General features: G+C 33.7%; 1 protein-coding gene across 12 annotated transcripts in view; it reads left to right on the forward strand.

The window, feature by feature from the left end:
• CNTN5 (contactin 5) overlaps window positions 1-15,374 on the forward strand; it is a 1,392,146-nt gene extending 1,376,772 nt beyond the window's left edge. For all 12 annotated transcript variants that reach the window (XM_064577192.1, XM_064577190.1, XM_064577193.1 and 9 more), the window contains 3 exons: window positions 300-412; window positions 8,730-8,898; window positions 12,859-15,374. In XM_064577192.1, coding sequence (XP_064433262.1) covers window positions 300-412; window positions 8,730-8,898; window positions 12,859-12,962 — 386 coding nt within the window. In that variant the 3' untranslated portion in view covers window positions 12,963-15,374. The remainder of the gene's footprint in view (window positions 1-299; window positions 413-8,729; window positions 8,899-12,858) is intronic.
• Window positions 15,375-24,367: the final 8,993 nt, after the last annotated feature.

The following is a 24,367-nucleotide window of genomic DNA, read 5'->3' on the forward strand; positions in this document are numbered from 1 at the left end:
TCCAAAACTAGCTCAGAAAATTTTGCATTCACAGTAGATAAAGGTTATCTTCCTGTGAAATAAGGCCAAGTGATTTTGACACAGGAAGGAAGATAAAAGGATTCTGGTTCAAAAGCTCGGTAGAGTAGCTATTAAAATGACACTCTGGAGCAAAAACCCTCCTTATCTGACTCCAGCTGGAAAGAAGCCTATGGTGCCAGCCAACTACTACACACAAGAAAAGATTGAAATACAAAGATTTAAGTGAAGAAATGTATTTAAGACTCCTTGTCTGTTCACTTTCACTTTTTATTTTGCAGCCCCTAGTCAAGCACCCAGCAATCTCAGGTGGGAACAGCAAGGCTCTCAGCTTTCTCTGGGCTGGGAACCAGTCAGACCATTAGCCAATGAATCTGAAGTCATGGGCTACAAGGTCAGTATGTTTCTTCACTCTCTTGTATAGACACTCATCTTAGAAATTGTTATTATGAGGATGTACAATTATAAGGCATAAAAGGCCATTAGCATACCTGTTTTTCCCAATCATTTTCTACCTATAACTTAGAAGAAAGCCTCCCACAATAGGTAAGCCAAGGCAGTCAAAATCAGTTTTAACTGCTCAAGGCATAGGAGGGAATGAGTAGGAAAAGCAGCAACAATTTGAATACAGGATGAAGATGGCTCCGTAAAGCAGTGTCAGGACCAGCAGAACTTAAGGAGAGAGTCCTAGCATTTTCTCCCTGAAGACAAATTTTCCTGGCAGATGACAAAGACTGGATAATTTAACTTGGGTGGAAAGACTATTAGCAAAAAAAGAAGAAGAAATGATAAGGCCAGCACACTGGGTTAAGAAAGAGTCCATGGAGAGATAGCAAGCTCCAAAATAGACATAGCATTTCACATACAGTCATCCTGAAATGTGCCAGCAAGAGAGCTGGAAATATGAAAACATTGGTTTGTTTTTGAAAAACAACTTTGTCTCTAATTTTAAAATATATGTGGTCTATGTATTGATTTGGTTGAATTTCAAATTCTTTTTTCATCAGATTCCCTTATTGTCTTAAACTCCATACAGAACCATACACTGAATATTATTTATATCAGAAATTTTAAGCATTTTAATAATATTTAGACTGAAAATCATCATCTATGTGGCTTTTCAATTATCAGAAATGGTAACACAGTATTTTGTATATAAAGTGCTAAAATTCTGAAGGTAAAAACTTAAGAAGTTATAAATGAAATATATTTTTAAGGTAAGTAATTCCCATTAATCATATTTTAAGACACATACTATTTCTTACAGACTATAATTAGTATGGGTGGCAGACACCCTCATTACTCAAACATACATACTGAAATCTGTTCTAATCCTCAGAGATGTTGAATTTGATCTTTTTGGGGTGGGCAGGTGAGCCATTTTTTATACCCCTCCCTTTGCCTTCTTCTTCTATGCCCTTACCCAAATAACCATGTCCTTACAACTTTTCCTCTAAGGCAAATATACCTTCAATAATTAGATGTAGCAGTATGGCCATAAATGGTGAATATACCTTCTAAGAACCAATCTAGTATCATTAGAACTATGGCAACCAAACTCCCAAACTAGAGAGGCAAAGTAGAAAACAAGTTAGAGCTACATGAAAGCATATTGCCATCTAAAAGAAACAGTCAGCGTAAGGCACCTCTCAGGTAATAAGACCTGAAGAATATGTGAGGTTGGGCATAGGGTTCCCAAACACGGTAATCCTTCTTTTTGCTCACCCCATCTATCTCTGTCACTGTTCTTCCTCTTTATATGTGGTTGTTTCCCCAACCAGACTATATGTGATTGACGGCAGAAACTCTTTCTCATCACTTTATCCCCAATGTTTCTAGAATGGATGAATAAATTAATTAATTTAATCCAGCTAGAAGTATATTTATGCAATTACTCATAAGTGTATATTATCAGATGTGTGTTTTTCCAGCATGGTCTTCCCATTTGTTAAGTGTAGTGGGAAAAGAACACTGGCTTCTGAGTCAGACTTTCATTCAAATCCTAGTTGTGTAACTGAGCAAGTTGCTTAATCTCTCTGAATCTCATTTTCTTAACTTCAAAATGGCAAAAATAACAATAAAATAATATCTATCATACAGGATTGTTTTATGGATTAAATAAGATAATTTATGTAAAATAGCTTATAGCTATTAGCATATAGAAGGTGCTCATTTAAACATAGCTACTATTTATTCTAATTGTTTTGAGAAGAGAATATCTAGTTAGGTGAAATTTTAACAAAAGAAACTGATCTTTGTTTGAAAGTTGCCTGCCAGTTCTGTCTAAATGAAGACAGCAGAAGTTACCTTGGAATACCTTCTTGCTAGGGGAAGAATCACTAGCATGTTCCATCTTAGTTGTATAAGTTAATGACAAGTAGGTACACATTGATAGATGATTTTTTTTTCTTTTACTTCCTTAAAATGGTTATACTTCCTTATGTCCTTGAGAAGAAAGAGCTCGTTCTTAAGAAAGGAGTCTGCGGATAACAAATGGAGTGAGACCTCAGAGCTTGTTCTTTTGCGACTAATCTTATTAGAACTTCTGATGGACGGGATAATCCCCAATGAGAGACCCATGAGGGTAAAAGGACTAGGCTAATGACTGCGGCTTAACACAGAGCCTGGATTCTCCTGGGAAAGTCTGTTTTTCACAGATCAGGTAGCTAAGGATGAAAACACCTCCTGACACAGGCACAAGGGGCCAGGAATGTGATTAGAAACAATAGCTGCAAATTTAAACTACAGGCTTGTAACCCAGAGAACACAAGCTTGTAGCCCCCTTTTTGAGCATGACTTTGTGGAAAACTCCTCCAGCCTAGACAAGGATCTGCACTGCAGCTAAAGAGCTGTACCATTTGGATGGAGGTTCACCCAAGTATGGAGTGGCCAAGGCTGAGCATGAAACTCAGAGGAAAAAAACCTCTTTGAGTTCTACTATATCCCCCCAAATTATTGCCAGACCAAGAGTGCCCTAACCACTGGGCCAAGAATACCAGTATAACAGTGGGCCACCTCTTAAGCACAATAGCATATGGCAGTCACAAAAGATTAACAAAAGTAGGTACAAGTCAGCACACTATTTCTCTATCCGTGAGGCAATTTGAGGTAGAGGACTTCCTGCTTAATAGGGTAAGAGAAAGGTTCCACAATTAATTGTAATATCAAAAAGAGAAGTAACTTTGTTTTTACTCTTTGTCTTTGCCAAGTTACTTTACTTTTATAAGCAAAAGAGATCACTAGAAATGTACATGGTATGTAAGTTTGAGAATAGGAAACTTGGAGTCAATGCCTGAGGTTTAAAATGCAAAGACTGTGTTTTTCACCTTTTATATTAAGTCCAAAGTAGATGAACTCAGAAAAGTCTTCATCTAGAAGTTTTCCAGATTGTAAAAATGATTGAAAAGTGATAAATATGGAGAAAAACAGATTTGTTCTCCAGACTTGGTCCATAAATAATACACTCAACTCTTTTCTTATAGTCAGGATACTAAATACAGGATTGAACTCATTCTTTAAAAATAACAAAAAGAGTAAGATAAAATAGTGGAATTTGACATTCAACCAATCCATTTTCTAAGAAGCATGGATCTTAATTCCTTACATAATTTCAGAGATTGAAGTGTCAACATATATAAGGACAAAATGTTAACAGAGAAAGATATGATGAGAAATTTTGTACAAGGTGTTCAGAAGATGAAGGAGGTCTCCTCATCATAAATCTTATCAGGGACCTCAAAAATGACCAAGAATATAGTGGAAGAAGGATGGAATCAAGCCATAAATGGTTGTATCAGAGGAGACATATTAAAATTAAATCCATTCAGTTAAATTTTAAGTATTACCTAGTTGTGAAATTTCTTACTGCTTTTTGAGATCATCCAAGAGATCCTGAACTTCTTGGGATTTTGTTTAACAAGTCCAGGTTTAATAGCAATAATTTCAAGACATCACAGCTTTCATTAAAAAGTAAGAGAATTAGAAGCTTGAAGAACCAGAAGAATGTTGGGAAAAGATTGTCTCTTGAAGATACGGCTACAAATTATTCTCACTCAAATAAAATAACTCCCCATTTGAAAAGTTAAGTCAAATTTGGGAGTTTACTTAGTATATTTATAACTCCTTCAAGTCCATTATTATCCCTTTCTCTTGTTTTGTTACATTTCCCAAATCAGAAAAAGCTACCTATATTATTAATATATTATTTATAAGTGATGGGGAAAATGGAGCAAAAACTTCAAATAAGTTTTTTTCTAATTTAATATATTTTTCCCAAATAAATGCTTTTCAATGAAGAAAATTTCATTTTTTAATTCCTCTAGTGTGGAGTCTGTATCTAGAGTCTTTAATTTTGGCACATCTGTTACTGGCATTCCTAAAGAAATACCAATGCCAATAACAAAGCTGTATACTAAAGCATATTCAGCCATAATTCTCCTTAATAATCTTGAGAATGAAGAAATTTTTTCTTTATATTATGAAAGGAGTTTACCAAGATTATAAAGTGAAACAACCATCTTATCTCCACCTTATTCTTCTCATGTAGATTTAAGCCCAAGTAAAAGGGAAAATAAATATTAAATGCCCAGGAGCTATACTTTCACTTGTGCAAATATTCCCTTTCCCACTGAGTGAAACTTTTATCCATTCAGGAAAAAAAAAAAAAAAAGAAAACAAGCAGAAGGAATTCAGGACAATGCCTCAGGCTACATACCAAAAAAAATAAGGTCTTGTTTTCTAGGCTACAACTAAAAAGTATCCTTTCCTAGATATACAACCCTTTCTCCATATATCTTTCCCCCTTACCTCTACTTTCTGTCTGTTTACAGAGCCAGGGAGAGTAGGGGGAAAATCAGGCTCAAAGTTTACTGGCTATTATGTGTTCCATCAATGTAGACAGAAATTTTTGTTTATTTATTCAACTTAGATATCAGGGCCTTCCACACTCCTGAGATATATGTACGTTTGGGTTCATATTTTATTCCACACCCTACAGAATTCTGAAGACCACCTCTATATTTGTCCAGCTTCTCGAGGGAGCTTAATGTCTTTGGCCCTTCTAGTCTCATTGATTTCCTGTATCTTGCAGCTGTTCCTTCATCTTATATTCACTCCATGTATGGGATTCAGCCTCTTTCTTGTGATACCCACAAATTAAAATGACTCATATATAATGAGTTATACTATCCTCTTACATGTGATTTTCCTTGAAATTTTTTATGATAAAATATTTTTAAAAAATAAAACAAAAATGGCTTATATAATATCAAATATATACACGTAGAAAGTAGACTTGATAGAAATGTTGGCGGGAGCAGGTAGAATGAAAAGCACACCATACAAGCAAATATCTGAAAATTGCCCATAGAAAGTCCTGTTCTTAAAAGTGCTTTTGGCCATCCTCCAGTCAGTGGCTTCTCACTGGTTCTTATGCTTCCCCAACTTCTTTTCATCTTGCTTCTATCATCTTGCTGACTTCTCACCCTCCTATTGTTAGTGGGGCTTCAGATTCCTCACTTTCCATTATGAAGAGCAGATGTCCCTGTTGACTATTCCTAAGATCCCAAGATGCTCAGCTGCTGAATAGGCCTTCCCTTTAATAGAATCCATCCTTCTCAGGGGTACTCATGGGTAAAACCAGCAAAAATTTATTGTTATATATTTAAGCCTGCTCACACCATTATTGTGTTACCATCAATATAGACTAGCTGTTTCCAGATCATGCCTTTCAGAATTGCAGTACCACATTAATTTTTTGTTTAGAATCACTTATTTGGATAATTCATTCTTCCCAGCTTGTTAAGTAGAATTTGAGGATAGTATTGAAAATACAATTTCCTTTATGCCTAAAGATAGCTGTCATCACAACCACCATTTTGTAAATGTCCAGATTCTCACAGTACACTCTGGACTCCTTATTATCAATAACTATTTCTGACATGTCTTGATAACTCCTTAACCTTCTCATATTTCTCATTCTCATCCATCTTTACTAAATCAGGATTTTAAAATGAGCCAAGATTCTCTCAAGCACCTAAGACTAACCATTAATTTAATGTATCTTTTCACTTAGTATACCTACTTACTGACTCATAACATCATATCTCCCTGGATGTACTGGTAAAAGCCACATTTAATCTCAAATTCCTTTTGCTACTATTAACTGGTATTTTTCCTGCTTTTACCTTTTGTTTCTAAATCTCAACTGATCCACAAATTTTTCTTCAACTCTGGATTTTACAGCAACATTAGATACGCATTACTAGTTGCATTTTTCTTTGTCATAAGAATTGTAATTTATTGAACCATAATAACAATGTTCTCTAAAATAGTCACTCCCCTACCAATCCTCACCAATTTACATACTTCCCCATTGCCATAAATTTGCTTTCTAATTACCTCAAGTGGATGATCAGAATTCTAATTCATTACACTGCTACAGTCAAAATAAGAAACATAAATTCTGATACAATTGTCATTTTTTAAGCTGAAAGAACCTGCTGTGGGCATGCTCTGAGAAGTGTTTCTGATTCCCCAAATCTTGATCAAGTACTACTCTGTGCATTGCTATATCACCAAATACATTTCCTATTACACTTCCCTGCATTGGTATCTGCCCCCATTATTATATTGTAGGTGCCTTGAGAACAGGAACATGTGGTCTTCTTCTGTTATGAATCTCCAATGTATAGCACTGTGCCTGGCCCACATGATATGCCCAGTAAATATTTGATGATACTCTTATCACTTTGCAACTACATTGAGGCTATGGCTTCTCTATAAGTATTTCAATACATACAATTACTGTACATGCTAAATACTTTTAGAGAGAAGTTACTTCTCTTCTGAGACCCTGAAGTAAATTTAAATCTGTGAAAGAAAAGTGAAAGGGAGGGACCATTTATCAGAATGCAAAAGGGAGGATCAAGTACAGACAGGCTTCAATATATGACAAGAATGCTCTACTAAAGTTTTTTTTTTCCCCCCTCTCTGTAGGTTAGTTCAAGCTCAAAACACATTTTTATAAGAAAAAAACAGGGCGCCTGGGTGGCTCAGTCGTTAAGCGTCTGCCTTCGGCCCAGGTCATGATCCCAGGGTTCTGGGATCGAGTCCCACATCGGGCTACTTGCTCGGCAGGAAGACTGCTTCTCCCTCTCCCACTCCCCCTGCTTGTGTTCCTGCTCTCGCTATCTCTCTCTCTGTCAAATAAATAAATAAATAATTTTTTAAAAAAAAAGAAAAAAACATAAATTTTTATCTAACTTCCTAAGGTATCTTTTATGATGCAATTGAAATACTGACCATTGACCATGAACAATGATGGCAACAGAAGTAGATTTCTCTTAAGTTTACCATGCACCAGGTCCTATAATGGAACCAAATTTGCCCAGAAAGAAATATGGAGATTGTGTTTTCTTTTATTTTGTTTGTAGGAGATTGTTTTGAATCCAGATCTGTAAATAGAAACAAAATAATATAGTTCTGAAGCAGCTCTTAACTGATCATCAGAATTTTAACCTTCTAATGCAATTTCTTCCCTAACTAGCCACATGATCTTGTATAAATTGCATAATTCCTATGATCTGTGCTTTCTGATTTGTAAACATAGGATAATTCTATGTCCTTTTTAAAAAGATTTTTATTTATTTACTTGAGAGAGCAAGTGAGCAAGAGAGCAAGAGAGAGAGAGAACAAGCAGGGGAGTGGCAGGCTGAGGGAGAAGCAGGCTCCCTGCTGAGCGAGGAGCCTGATAGGGGACTCAATCCTGGGATCATGACCTGAGCCAAAGGCAGATGCTTAACCAACTGAACCACCCAGGCACCCCAGGATAACTTTATGTTCTAATTTGTAATTCTGAAACCATTTGCCATGAATACATGTTCTATTCTAGTACAATGGACAGGTGTCAAAAAAACTTTACTATCCAAAATATCTAAATGCCAGTTCACAGAAAAGCAAACAACCACAGAAGTAAATAGAAACACTAAAGTTTTAACTTTTCAGTGATTTCCTACATTGTTAAATATTTATTGTTGATATATTTAACGAACTATCTCTTTAGTCCTTTGAATTTGAAGATGACAGCTGTGAGTACTCCCTCAGGATACTATTCATTCCAATAACCTAGAATAAAAGACTTTAGTGATATGGCCCCTCACTACCTTCTGCTCTAGTCTCATGTGTCCCCATCCCCGTATGTCTTCTGTCTATTCCATACCCTAATGTTATGGTTTCTCATTGCTTAGGTGTATTTTTGTTTTTCTTACCTTTTCCTAGAATTCTCATCCTTTTCTCCATCTGGTGAACTCCACTCATCTTCAGATACTTAACTCCGGCATCTCCTCTTCTGAAAAGCCTTTCCTAACCCACAGACAGAATTAAACTCTTTCTCCTATATTTCCATAGCATCTTTTTTTTCTTTTTTTTTTTTATTAACATATAATGTATTATTAGTTTCAGGGGTCCGGGTCTGTGATTCATCAGTTTTACACAATTCACAGTGCTCACCACAGCACATACTCTCCCTATATTTCCATAGCATCCTATGTACACTTCCACTGCTCCATATAGCACATACATTGCATTTGCTTACATATCTGTCAAAGCCATAGGCTTCCTTAGCTCAAAATGTGACATACGGTAGTCAATCAATAAAGATTTGGAATCTTCATGTGAATATGAAATGTTTAAATCTCTGTTATTATTTCCAGGTTTTTTATAGGCAAGAGGGGCGCAGCAACAGTCAAGTTATCGAAACACAGAAACCTCAAGCAGTAGTACCACTGCCGGATGCTGGAGTCTATATTATTGAAGTTCGAGCATACAGTGAAGGAGGGGATGGGACAGCTAGTTCCCAAATCAGGGTACCATCCTATTCAGGTAAGTTTTGACATAATAGGCTTAATTTGATGACTACCAACAATGTTAAATAGTGTAAACCTCACCAAAATTAATATGATGGATTGCATGGATGAAAACTTTGGAAGGGTCTCATTTCTCACTCTGATTTCCATACCATCCTCCAATTAATAAGAATGTGGCCCTTATGTCCATAATTGCAGAATTTCTATAAATCTAAAAAGGATTTTTCATCAGAATGTTTCATTAGAATGTGCTTATTTTGGGGAAATTCCCTTGCCCATCCTGGTCTCAAGCAGCACCTTGCTGGCCATTTGGGCTTTGTAATATTGCTTTTAAACTGCCAGTGCACAACTTTAACATACCTATTTCTCTATTACCTTGATTACCTTTATCATTAAAAAATGGAGAATGGGGTACAGAAGAGCTTAAAGGAACTGCTTCTTAAAATTAAATTTGGATCATCTTTATTGATTTCAGAGTAAATTGTAAATTCTATTGAGTATCATTTTTTGTTTGTTTTCCAGGTTTATTGAGATATAAATGACATGTAACCTTTTGTAGGTTTAAGGTATACAACTTGTTGATTTGATACACTTATATACTGCAAAATTATTACCACCATAGCATTAGCTAACACCTTCATCATGTCACATAACTGCCATTTCTTTTTGTAGTAAGAACATTTAAAATTTACTCCCTTAGCAACTTTCAAGTGTGTACTACAGTATTATTAACTATAATCACGATGCTGTACATTAGATCACTGGAACTTATTTTGCCTCATAGTTTTTATTAGCAGTATTAATAATTTCTAGCTTTTACTGAGCCCTTACTATGTGTTAGGATTGGTCATAAGTCTTATACATCATCTTATTTGGTCTTAGTAATAATTATATGAAGTAGATGACATTATTCATATTTTAAGGAGAAAATTTAAGTAACTTGCCTAAGAATGTGCATTTAATTAATGGGCAATTATGAGCTTATTTATTGAGTAATCATTCTCAAGCAGAATTGTCAGCCTAAAGGGAAGTATCCAGTGATATCCTGTAGGACTCTGCATGTGGCTTTGTTGCATTCAACATATTTATCAATTTGGATTAAGACCAGAAGCATTGCATATGATATTTTTTGATGCCACAAAGTGGGATAGAAGGCAAATATAAGGAAGAAAATAATTAGACTGAAGCTTTGAGGAAAAGCTATTTACATAATATTTGACAAGTAAATTCTTACATAAAAATATAAGGTGAGATAAAGGATATAATTAGGAGAGTTGATAAAATTTGAATAATGTCTGTAGATTAGATAACATATATATCAATAATTTCCTTTTCTTAAAAAATTGTACTGTGGCTATATAAGAAAATGTCTTATTTTTAAGAACTCTAAAGTATTTAGAGGTAAATGTACATCATGTCTGCAACTTACTTTCAAGTGACTCAGGAAAAATATATGTATTTATAGAAAGAATAATAACACAACAATGATGAAACAAACATTTAAGAAATCTGGATGAATTCTTTGTCTATTTTTACAACTTCTTGGTGCATCTAAAATTATTTCTAAATGAAAAGCTAAAAATAAAAAACATAAAATATAGGAAATCTGACATTTTTCAGAAATTCAGGTGAAAAGACCTAAGAATTTAAATACATTGTGGCCACACTAAAACTTAATACACTTTATGATTCATTTATAAAAGTATAGCTTCAAGAGCAAGAGAGGTAATAATGTCTCTACATTGATTACTATAATTGAACTGTTCAGATGCGGGTGTTAAATTTTCAAGAGCACCTTGAAAGACTAAAGATTATTTCTGAAAAGCGAAAAAGATGGCAACTCTCTGCTTGCATCATAAGTCTCAAATTTCTAAAAACAATGCTACAATGAGCATTTATTGACCCATGATCATGTTCTTAGCATTACACTAGGTATTTTTCATATATTTTTTATTTTATTTATTTATTTATTTATTTATTATTCTATTTTTTTATTTCTTATTTTATCCTTCTAGCAAACTTCTAAGTATTCTATTATTCTCTGACTCCTCAAGGTTCCTGTCAAGTCTAAGACAACCAGATTATAAAATATCATCTGGACAATATTAGTCCCAAGTTTGAAAGTATTTATAAAAACATTGATTCTCCCACTGTGTCTCAACTTCTATTCTATGAAAAACAAATTGTCAACTTTTATGTTTTAGTTAAAAAATAATGGTTAGTGCAATACATTTTCTGAGTTTTAATAAAATAAAAACTCTTAATATTGTCTATCTCAGACCTATAGAAAATGAACAACAATTGGTTTCATTCTTATCATTTTCCAAAAACCAAAAGCCCTAAGAAGTTCAAGGACTCGCTCAAGTGAAATAGCTAGTGGTTTTGCAGCTGGGACTAGAACTTAGTCCAGTGTTGTTGTTTGTGTTTTGTTTTGATTTGCTATACCAAAACAATGTTTTTGTTTTGTGGATTCTTTGTGAAATTTGAGATATAATCCCTACTTAGCATTCTGAAAATGAGATGTTTTTGTAAAAGTGTCATGCTAGTCGATTTAAAGGACTCAAGTAAATAGTAAGGATGTAAATAGAAAAGATGTTTTCACAGTTTTTATTTATTAAGAATGCACATACCACTGCAGTGAAGCTTTGTCATCATGCCTTTCTTATAGTTCACATGCGGCCATGCACTTCACAATAATTCCTTTTGTACAAGGTGAACTACAAGCTACATTCTCCAATATGTTGGTTAAAGTTCTATTAGTGCCTTAGATATAAAAATTTTCAAAGGAAAGATTTGCTGCTGCTGCTGCTGCTATGTGTGTGGTGTGTGTGTTACCAAACAAATGGCCCCCCAGCTCTTAAATAAACATCTGGAGAAAAAATTTGGACACTATTTCCATAACAAAAATCACAACCAGATCCCATTAACACTCAACTCTTGACGGAGAAGATAACTTGACCGAAGGATGATTCCAAAAATTGGGTGGTACCTTTATTTTATGATTAATCTATCATTAAGGTTTTAATTAAGGCCAATCGTAAGAGCATCTGTCTCCACTAATTCCATCTCGATGACTTTAAGCAAGTCCTATTATCTAAGCTCCAGTTCCTTCATCCGCAACAGGGGGAAAAAACGTTACTTACTGTTGTGAGGATTGAATAATATGTATAAAGTGCTCAGTACAGTGCATTGCATTTAGTAAGCATTCATTAAATATCGATCATGATATCATACTTCAAACTTGAGGAACCATTAACTGGAGTTAGGTCTAAGGGTAGTACTTAGTTTGTGTGGAGCTTGTTATGTGGAGCTATCAAAACTACTTCAAACTAGTCTGTTCAGATCAGTGTGTTTAATCAAACAGCCACCTTAATACATTAACTGCATACAATATTTTGTTCCCAAGAAGGAATAATTTCTCCTGGGTATAGGTAAGAGTAATGAAAGATGGCTCTCCTTCCTTTGCCAAGTTTGGTATGAGAATCTAGAATTTAAGCCTGCTCAACAGAAACAAATCAATGGAGAACCCATAAGTAAATTAAGTAATTTAAATAATTGTATTATTATCAAATTCAAACATTGACTGAAGTAATTGAATTATGAATTCTTATTGCCACAAACTTTTGCTAATTATTCTTGCTCCCCCTTTCCTGAACAATACACTATAGAAATCATTTTATCATTCATACCTGGAATTTGAGATGTTTTCTATCATTGGTGAAAATTACACTAAATCTCCTGAGTAGATGTGTTTTTTTTAAATGTGACATAGCCTTTTAACACAGTATTCCATATAGAATTCTGCCTTCCATATAATTTCTGGGAGCCCCATACAATGTCTTGTTTTATAAGTACACTCTCATCAGAAACAAGCCCATGTTGCACTCCTTTGTCTTACATACCTAAAAACAACTCTTTCTATGCTCAAGCAAAATCAAAATAATTAGCTCCATTTAATGCTTCTCTATTTTCACAGGTGGGAAAATCACTAGTGCCCAGTCGACCCTCCACACACTCTCCCCATCTTCATCATCGGTAACATTGCTCTTGGCATTGATGATTCCTTCAACCTCTTGGTGAAAACTGCAGACTTACCTTGCTTTGCTTTGCTTTAGCTTGAAAATAGCGGTGAATAGAATGTAGTGTAAGTGGAGACCCAGGACCCTGAGATGAGCTTTAAAAATTTGGGACTACACATGGTGCACTTACAGGAGGCTGGGGGGAATATTACTTATCCATCAGGTTTCTCTTTGGTTTTGTAAATGGAGAGGACAGTTCTTGTTCCAATAAAATATGCAGATTGTATGTAATGAATTTTTTGTAAGCAAAGGTAATTTCTGTCAAATGTATTCTTTACTTTTTTAATATGTTGGAATTTGATTTTATATATGATGACCCTGAGTGTGTGCCATCCATTTGTTAAGTAAGTGGTCTCTAGCAGATCATTTCAAACACAAATACAAAACTGAGAATGAAAAGTTTGCTAAAGATTCTGAGTCTACTGTTTTTCATTTTCCCTTTGGCTAAGTATCCGAATTAACAGGCTGGTAGAAGATATGAAAAAAAATACTTCAGTTGTGTGATCCATTATAGAATAAGTACACAAAAGTTTTTTTTGAAAAATATTGTGTTATTGCATAGTGAAATAGCAAAATTTGTCTATATGCTATTCTATATGTATCCCTAGAGCAAGTTATTAGGGTAGGGAATAAGCCATTCACATTAGTGCAAGGTAAATAGAGAGTCCAGATGAATTTAAGTGCTATTGTTTTTCATTAATTACTATGTTATCTAGCTGCAAATATAATAAATGTTTATTTTTAATAACAAAAGATTAAAGTCACAAAAAAAATATGGTCACTAAAAACTGCAGTCACTGATATGCTGCGAAGGGTGCTAACTTGAAAACAAAATGAATACAGGACAGAGCTTTCCCATTTTCCCACCTACTGCCAAAATAGATGTTGAATTAAGTTCATGGTTTTCTCCTAATTGGCAACAATTTTAAGGACAATTAAAATCTATTGTGCAAATAATTATGCATACATATATAGTCTGTGAATTAAAATGTTTCAAGCATAACAAATGAATTTTGATTTTTTAAACACGTCCATGCATCACATACCACTTGTAAAATGTTACCAACTATTAAAATAAAAAGGACCTCTTGAATAAATTGATTTTTTAATTAAGTTATGGAAACATGGCCTCAGTACAGGGCCTCAGCTAGTCTAACTAGCCATACACTCCTTGGGAAATGTTCCCCATTTGCTATTTTGGAGAGTCACCATGAACCAAAGTGACTCGAGACAGTTGGATACTGGAGTGAAAGTTTTCTGCTTGATGATATATAGAAGTTCCACCTGCCACAGTTCACATAACACCCAAGAAGGATGCCTGAAGGGATAGTTATTGCAAAGCCAAATGCCAGAAAAGAGCTTGGAGAAACTAGTTTTACAGATGATATTAATATGGAAACAAAAAGTAGTTTCTTTTCTTTTCTAAAACCTAAGCCTGTTAATTCTGTTTGGAGCATCCTTAACAGCAAGCAAAATGAAACAATATTTAGCTCACACTGTTGGCTCTAGAGGTTAATCCCTATAGAATCAGGACATATTGGAATTTCTGTTCTGAATATCTAAAAGATTGGTTTCAGGGCCACAGCACAACAATTTAAGTTGGTTACTCGTTCTGTTTGGGAGGAATTATGTCCAAGACACCCCTAAACAAATGAGAAGTGATTTAAAAGACTATTTTTAGTTAACAGATTATTATGGTAAATTACGACAGATGGTGAATATTGAAGCCTGTGAATAATAACAACCAAGTGGCCTTCTTTGAGCACCTCCTTTGGAGTGGGAGAGGCTGGACTTTGCAGATAGAGGGATACGAACGATTTAGCAGGCAAAATACGAACTCTCATGAGTGTGGTGTAGTTTTCAGAAAGAAATTGTGCATCTGAAAAAAAAAAAAAGATGCAACAAGAATATTAAAGAATAGACAATAATTTTTACTTCATATTATAAATCATTTTCTTTGTTTTCCATGATGTTTTATACTAGATGTAGTGAAGGACTTTAAGAATCAAGTTATTATTGAATCTCTTACAAAACAAAGCCCAATAAATATGTCAATATATGGCTAATTCGAATAAACCAAGATTCCCCACTAGTTGATGGATGGTACACATCTGGTAGAATGTCTGATGTCTTCTTAACAGGAATCAGAGATAAGCGATGTTTTTACTCAGCCTGCACAGAATATGTATTTTGCATCATAAACCTATAAAAAAGGTTTTAAATGTTTACGTACTTATGTATTACATACTTGTTACTTTGTAAAAAACAGAACAGCATTCCTTATCAAGGTACATTCTTTTTCAGCTGCAGTACTGAGTGAGCTTTTTTTTGGATGGGATAGTAACCACACAGTCTTAAATCACTAAAGAGACTGTATTTTTGTATAATGTCAATTGAACTATGAAGGAAAAAACACTCCTCATAATTAAAAATTTCATGAAAAGTGAATGTTTTGCATATCCAAATAAAGGTACTGTGGACTTCATGTCAAACCGTTAAATATATTGTATACAATCTGTATATATACTATATATAATGGTATATATCATGTGGAAGGCACAGTCAAATAATAGTTCTGTGTACTGTTCTTGTAACACTAGATCTTTTTAATAAATAATTCTCTTTTTATTGACTTTTATCTTCTCTCCTGTCAGCTACATGAATGACTTTATTTCATGCAGACTACAGTATGATCATGATTATGGTGGTGTTTTCATGCTGAAAATATCACAATGTTAGTACTTTGCATGCTGTTATGATTTTAGGTGCAAAAATCTCCATAGATGTCCATGTTAATTTCAATTCAAAAACTGGAAGCCAAGTCAAAGAATAAACCAAACAAAGAAGAAAAAACAAATGGGATAAATTTAGGGTTAGACTCATGATTTATTTCTTCTCAGGAAAGGAGACCATCAATGAGTTTTATAAAGAGTTTGTTAAATGCATAATTATGCTTTTATTAGAAACAGTCTGTCCCAGTCTATCCTAGGTATAATTCTCATAGAGTTATTCACTCTTTGTGCTCCCTTAGCACCGTGTATAAATTTCTGTTATACCAGCAATCACATGATTTTACAATGATTTGCTTATGAATGTTTCCCCTCTACTCTCTAAGCTATGGATCCTCCAAGGGAGACTATATTATATTCATCTTAGGATTTCTCTCATTGGTACATATCACAATACCTAGGACATATCAAGTGAGCAATTAATTGGATTTAATTTCACGTTGGCCCTAAAATTTTCCTGTAAAACAGGTTTCCTACACCTAGGTGATGATCTAAATCACCTGGGAACCCAAATCTCAGAGTTCTGATTCAGTAGGTCAGAACTAGGGAATCTTATTTTCAAAATGTCCTCAAACAAAAAATGATACAACCTTACTGAAGGGAATTTGGCAATAACTAGTAAAATTTTGCATGGATTTACCCTTTGACCGAGCAATCACATGTCTAGGTATCTATCCCTAAGATAGACTAGCAAAAATATATAATATTAAAGGAATAAACAAGGTGCAAAACAATGAATATATGATTCCTTTGCTATAAGAAGTGGAAAAATGCATTTATTTGCTAATGCTCTCTAAAAGAAATAATGGAAGAATAAACTAAGGACTAATAAAAATTGTTGCCTATTATAAGGAGGGAGGGAATGGGATATAGGAACAAATAGGCAACCAAGCTCTTTCTCTATGTACTTATTTCCTAGTTTTGACTTTGGAACTACATAAATGTTTTACATTAATTTAAAAATTAAATTAAAAGGTAAAAACAAAGCAACCTCAAAAAACAAGAATAAATAGAATATACTGAAACTAACTATATGTTGACCAAATGTTTGATAAGTTAAAGTTTCTCTTTATAGAAGAATTACAACCACATAGATAAGTATTTCAAGTCAGTATTTTGACAGTACATTCCTAATGAGACATACATAGCAAGGATAACACACATACACACACACACACACACACCCCAAAAAGAAATCTTGAACTACATTCATCTTGTGAATAACATAACTAGTATAATTGTGTTTTAATTAGCCAATATATGAATATAAATCTTAAAGTATTAGAAGAGTGAATTTTCAAGATACATCTGTAAAATTAATTTAAATAAAACCTGTAAACTTTGATTTAGAAATATCAGTATGAATTCATAGTTCATTTAACCTTTTTCTTATAAATAACCTATTCTTAGCTTTGTTCTACAAAAGTCTAGAAGAGCAATGAACACCCTTAATGGAAAAATAATACAAATAAATAAATAGCACACAAAACGTGGTCTCCAAATTCCACTTATCATTAAAAGGAAATTTCTTGGAGAAATGGCTAATTTAAGGTCTCAGGTAGGAAACGTATGAGATGAACCTGGGACTTCTTACTGTATTTATAAAGACTATCATTTAAGTGGAGACTTAAACATCTCCCACTAGCAAAGATGGAATACCTTGAGCTCAAAAAGAACAATGACATCAATGGATAGAAACACATGTAATATCTACAAATCTATTATTTCATACTAATATACACACAAATCACTGGTTATCTTTGCTAAATGCAAAATTCATTATTCTGAGAATTGTTATAAAAATTTAAAAAGGGCAAGAATTGAGTATTCTGCCTTTCCTGTAAGAATTGTGTCTCAGGATAATCAAATAGTTGATGAAGAATAGCTCTACTATTAGCTGTGATAAAAGAATCACAGGTAATAAATGCAAGAGGAATGATAGAATTAAAAAATTTTACTCGGGCAATGATTCTTGGTAAATGTTAAAATCATTAGTTAAAATGCTGATGAAGAGCAGCGCAATAGAAATTTCAGACTGCCATCATCTGAACCCACTGATCTTAACATCACTGAAAATAGACACAGAGACATTAATATGATAGAATAGGTGGTAAACAGCACGACCTCTTAAATATTCTTGCTATAAAATTTTTATCATGAACCTGAGTTTATCAAAACTTTAGCCCTGAAAATAATATTACACTGAATGTTAACTAACTGGAATTTAAGTAAAAATTAAAAACAAACAAACAAACAAACAAAAAAAAAACTGTAGGCTTAACCACTGGTTAGGAAATACTGGAGGATAAAAGAACCTAAATAATACTACAGGAAGAAATCATCTAAATCCTGAATGTGGTATATTCTACAGGACAAAAGATTTAGGTCTTCCCAAATAAATGGTATGCAGATTTAAAGTAGGGAAAAGAACTCTTAACACATTAAAATAGCCTGAGAAGGAATATCAGCAGAATGTAATGTGTGGACCCTAATTGAAACAAACCAATTGTAAAAAAACAACTTTGAGACCATGTGGAAAATTTGAATGTTGACTGGATATTAGAATAAGAAGAGGAAACAATAATGGTACTAACAGTTACTTTTTTAAAAAGTCTTTATCAGAGATACATACAGAAATATATACAGGTAAAATTGATATGATATCTGTATTTGCCTTAAAATATTCAATATCTGAATTTGCCTTAAAATATTCAATTAAAATAAAATTTGAGGAGAATATATGAAACAAGAATGGAACAATGGTTACTGTTGAAGTTGAATGATATGTTAGTAGACATTTATTATACTATTGTGAACATTTGTGTAAGTTTAATATTTTCCATAAGAAAAAGTTGAAAAAGTCTGTTTTAGATTCCTTGGCAGAAATAGTCACCTATGAAATACAACTAAACCTTTTAACAGGGACTACAGACATATCTCTGTCTTGATCTTTACCATCTCTTAAGATAACTTTTAATGAAAAAGGGAAACTTGACACCAAATAAGGCCTATTTTAATTTTCTGTGCTTTCAATAAAAAACTTTAGTTCTCAGAAAAACATTATAACATGCCACATTAATGTGTTCTACTTCATTTTCTAGTATTTATGTAGCAGTTAATAATACTGAGTCATCTTTGTAAAATATATATTGTTAGTTATTTATAAATGTGCAAGAATAAATTTTACATTGAATTACATTAAATGGATGCAAATAAAATTCACTAAATACCTGGTGGTTTCCACCACATAAAACTGTAGTTTTAATAAGCAAATTAAGCATGGCTTATGTTGCCATTGCCAACATTATAGAAAGGTAGCAATATCTTCTTGACCTGAATGTTAGACTATAGTAAAAGAAGTTAGCAACCCAAGATTTATCAATATATGATTCAGTTATAGCAGAACACAAATATTTTGAGATGACAAATTTCCTATCGAATAAAGATTTTTTTTTCTAATTTTGAATTAAATTCATGATAGTTATCAGGAAAAATTCTACATCTGGCCAAACATCTGGATCCCCTCATCAGTAATCTTTGTGGCATATTACAAACTAACCTCTAACAAGAACCAACAACTACTTAAGAGAACATCAACACAATATTTTAGAAATATTCCAATGCTATGGGGCACCTGGGTGGCTGAGTCATTAAGCATCTGCCTTCAGCTCAGGTCATGATCCCAGGGTCCTAGGATCGAGCCCCACATCGGGCTCCCTGCTCCGCGGGAAGCCTGCTTCTCCTCTCCCACTCCCCCTGCTTGTGTTCCCTCTCTCACTGTGTCTCTCTGTCAAATAAATAAATAGAATCTTTAAAAAAAAAAAAAAAGAAAGAAAAAAAAAGAAAAGAAATATTCCAATGCTAGACATTACCTAAGTGGCAGAAACTGACTCAACAAGCCTGCTTCTTCCTCTCCCCAGGATTACAACTAAACCACACTTCCCAGCCTCTCTTTAATTTAGGTATGAACAAATAACTGAGTTCCAGCTAATGGAATGTGATGGCAATGGCGTGTGCTTTCCAGCAGTATCCTAACTCATACAGCTGAGGTTTTACTTTCTAAGAGTAATATCTTTTTGCTAAAGGATGATTCTTTTCAGATTGAAGGAATAAATCTCAGTGTTTAAAATTATACTGCAAAATTGACATATTTCTATATCAAATATATCTTATGTACCTCTCCTGATTCTCTTGGCCTCACCTGCCTTCTAGACCCTGGGATGCTTGCTCCACCTCATCTGCCACCCAACTGACTAACTTCCTTCAGGTCCCCTCAATTCCAAGGCATGGGACCAACCAATACCTTCACCCTCTCAAAGCCAGGCCAAGCAGGCATACTTGTAAGGGCGCTGGTGCTTCTCATAACTTTTGTATGCAGATCAAATGTCATAGTTCAGGGCATAGGATCTGGTTTCCCAACTAAGTCTTAAAAATATTGAATGATGCAGAACAGAAGTGCAAAAAGCTAATTCCCAGGGGGTGAACTTTGACTAATGGGAAATAAAAGATAGATGGAACCAAACAGATGAATTTACTCCCCTCTTTTCTTTCCTATAGGTGTCCCCCACAATAATTTCTTCATACAGCCTATCTAGAGACACCCCACATGGCCATGCAGATGTATTTGGCAAGGATGTGGCCCCATCAAACTTAGCATAAAGCAATAAACTGAGTATACATCATCTTACCTTGCTTCCCATTCTTTCCTGCCTCACTTTCTATTTCCTTTACTCATGCTACCCTGAGATTGCACCAAAATCTATTTACTAGAGAACCTGGCCTGAGACAGTCCCTATTATTTATTAAAGGGAACCATGGCTCCCTGAAGAAATGGTTGATTTGAGGCCTGAGGAAAGAATTACACAAGATAAGCCTGCATCATCTAGTAGTGCCAGAAAGCAAAGAAGTTAAAAGGACAAATGGTGTCATGGTAAATGGACATAGGGTCCACCTTGAAAATGTTCCCAGTGGAACATGGAGAATAAATAAGATTTGGAATTCACGATCCGAATTTACTAATTAATTTTAGCATCACTGCAAGTGAGACAGTCATATGCTGTTGATCACCTCATATGTAATATGAAATATATAATACCACTATAAAGTATTCTTCATAAAACAATCCTGAATTTAATCAACTTCTATATCTATCAGTTGCAGAAATCAAGGGAAATAGAAAAATCTATTTATGAGGCCATAAAGAATTAATGTGGCCAAATATGGAATGTGGGACACTCTTCAGCATAATGAGCCATTTTATTTCATAGATATCACTAAAAAAATAGGTGAGGAATGGGGGTTCCCATTTAAATGAAACGTAAGAGATTTAATAAATTACAAAGACATTGTTCAAATTCTGATTCAAGTAGCATTTACAATAAATGATATTTGTTAAATACCCAGGGGAAATGCAGTATGGACCAGATAAAATATGATATACTAATTTTGCTAGATTTGATAGTGTATTGTCATTATTTTAGGTATTTTTTCTAGAAAAAGGTGAAGTGATATGATGGCAAAGATTTACTTTAAAACATTGCAGAGGAAAAGAAGAAGGAAGGAAGGAAATAAAAAATAAGAAGAAGAACGAAAAACTTGAAAAAAATAGATGTGCACCTAATAACACAACATCAAACTATATGAGGCAAAAACAAAAAGAAATGCAAGGAGAAACAGATGAATTCACTATCATAGTTAGAGACTTCAACACCTCTTTATCAGTAATGGATAGACAAGCATGCAGATAAATCAGTTAGGACATAGTTGAACTCAACATTATCATCAATCAATTAGATGTAATTAACATCTAGAGAATAGATAATGATCCAAGAACAGCAGAATACACATTCTTCTCAAGCTCCAAGATGGACCACATTCTGGGCCATAAAACACACCTGGACAAATTTAAAAGAATAGAAATCGTACAATGTCTTTCTTTCAGCCTACAATGGAATTAAACTAGGAACAATAACAAAGATAACTGAAAGCCCTAAAATACATGGATATTAAATAATACACATGCAGCAAAGAAAAAAATCTCAAGTGAATTTAAAAATATTTTAACTAAATGAAAATGAAAATACAGCCTATTAAAATTTGTTGGATGCTGCAAAAGCAGTGCATAGAGAAAAACTTATAGCATTGAATGCATATATTAGAAAAGAATAGGGATCTAAAATCAGTAATCTAAGTTTTTGCATTAGAAAACTAGAAAAGTAAAGCAAAGTAAATCCAAAATAAGCAAAAAATTTTTAAAATACATAATAATAATTACAGCAGAAATCAATACAATTAAAAACAGGAAATCAATAGAGAAAAATCAACAAAGCCAAAAGCTGATTTTTTGAAAATATCAATAAAATCAATAAGCCTCCACTCAGGATAACTAAGAAAAAAAAGAGAAAGGATACAATTATTAATATCAGAAATGAGAGAGGTAACATCACTATAGATCTTATGAACATTAAAGTTATAATAAAGGAATACTATGAACAGCTCTATACCCACAAATTTGATGGCCTTGATGAAGTGGAGCAATTCTTTGAAAAATGTAATTTTCTGAAGTGCATACAAGAAGAAATAGACAATCTGAATAGGCCTATTTCTATTAAAGATATCAAATCAATGATTAATAGCATGTTAAAACAGAAAGCACCAGGCCCAGATGGGTTCAATGGTGAATTCTACTAAACATTGAAGGAAGAAATTTTACCAATTCTCTATAATCGCTTCCAGAGGATAGAAGCTAAGGAAATATTTCCAAATTCATTCTATGAGGCTAGCATAGCCTTAATTCAAAATCAGACAAAAATATTGTAAGAAAACTATAGACCAATATCATTCATGAACACAGATGTAAAAATATTAGCAAATGAGAAGCAACAATATATAAAGGAATTATACACCATGACAAGTGGGATTTATCCTAGGTATGTATGGCTGGTTACATTCACTAATCAATTAATGTAATTCATCATATTAACAAACTGGAAAGAAAAATCATATGATCTTATCAATAGATACAGAAGTAGCATTTGACAAAATCCAACATCTATTCATCATAAAAACTCTCAGTGAAATAAGAAATAGAATAACTTCAACTTGATAAAGAATATCTACCAAAAAATCTACAGTTAACATCATATTTAATGGTGAGACACTAGAAGATTTTCCCTAAGATTGAGAACAAGGCAAGGATGCTTCCTCTCACCACTCCTTTTCAACATTGTACTGGAAGTCCTAGTTAATGCAATAAGACAAGAAAAGGAAATAAAAGTATACATGTTAACATAACATAATAAAAAAATAAATTTTAAAAAAGTATACATATTGGGGCACCTGGGTGGCTCAGTCGTTAAGCGTCTGCCTTCAGCTCAGGTCATGATCCCAGGGTCCTGGGATCAAGCCCCGCATCAGGCTCTCTGCTCAGTGGGAAGCCTGCTTCTCCCCCTCCCACTCCCCCTGCTTGTGTTCCCTCTTTCGCTGTGTTTCTCTCTGTCAAATAAATAAAATCTTTAAAAAAAAAAAAAGTATACATATTAAGAAAGAAAAATTTAAATTGTCTTTATTCACACATGACATGGTTGTCTTGCAGAAAATCTGAAATAACCAATGAAAAACTCCTAGAACTAATATGCTATTATAGCAGGTTTGCAGGATATAAGGTTAATACCCAAGATTAAACACCCTTTCTATATACCAGCAATAAACAAGTAGAATTTATGATTCAGAACACAATTACATTTACATTAGCACCCCCAAAAATGAAATATTTAGGCATAAATCAAACAAATATGTATAAGATTTATTTGAGGAAAACTACAAAAACCTGAAGAAAAAGTCAAAGAACAAAATAAATGGAGAGCTATGACAGGAATACTCAATATTGTCAAAATGTCAGTTCATCCCAAATTGATTTATAGATTCAATACAATCTCAATCAAAATTCCAGTGAATTATTTCATGGATATTGACAAACTGATTCTGAAGTTTATATGGTAAGGCAAAAGACCTAGAATAGCCAATACAATCATATAGATAGATGATAGATAGATAGATAGATAGATAGATAGATAGATAGATAGATAGATAGATATAGATATCAATAATGCTGGGATGATGAAGATGATCATAATAATAATAATAATGATGATGATAAAGTTAAAAATCTTCTCCATCCTTGGTTGGGGCCTTTGGTAAATGAGAAATCTATGGTTCAAGAAGGTTGTCAGAGTTTTTCTCCTCTTTTCTTCTGATTTAAGCTTTAACTCCCTCCTCCCTTCCATTTTTTATAACATGTGCTTCTGACTCTACCATGTTCAAAGAGGTGGTCCTGGAAAGGAAAAAACAAGAACACTTCTTACTGAACTAGCACTAATGTAAAATGCCTTTCTGGTCTCTGAGCTTAGCAGGTTCTAGAGGGGAGGGAGGTGAGGGGATGGGTTAGCCTGGTGATGGGTATTAAAGAGGGCATATATTGAATGGAGCACTGGGTGTTATATGCAAACAATGAATGAACACTACATCAAAAAATAATGATGTAATGTATGGTGATTAACATAACATAATAAAATTTTTAAAAATGCAAAAAAAAAAAAAGCTCATTCTTTATTTCATT

Source organism: Mirounga angustirostris, unplaced genomic scaffold (assembly GCF_029215605.1).
Source record: "Mirounga angustirostris isolate CCGP_5_RB_7025 unplaced genomic scaffold, mMirAng1.0.hap1 SCAF_13, whole genome shotgun sequence".
Classification (NCBI taxonomy): Eukaryota; Metazoa; Chordata; class Mammalia; order Carnivora; family Phocidae; genus Mirounga; species Mirounga angustirostris.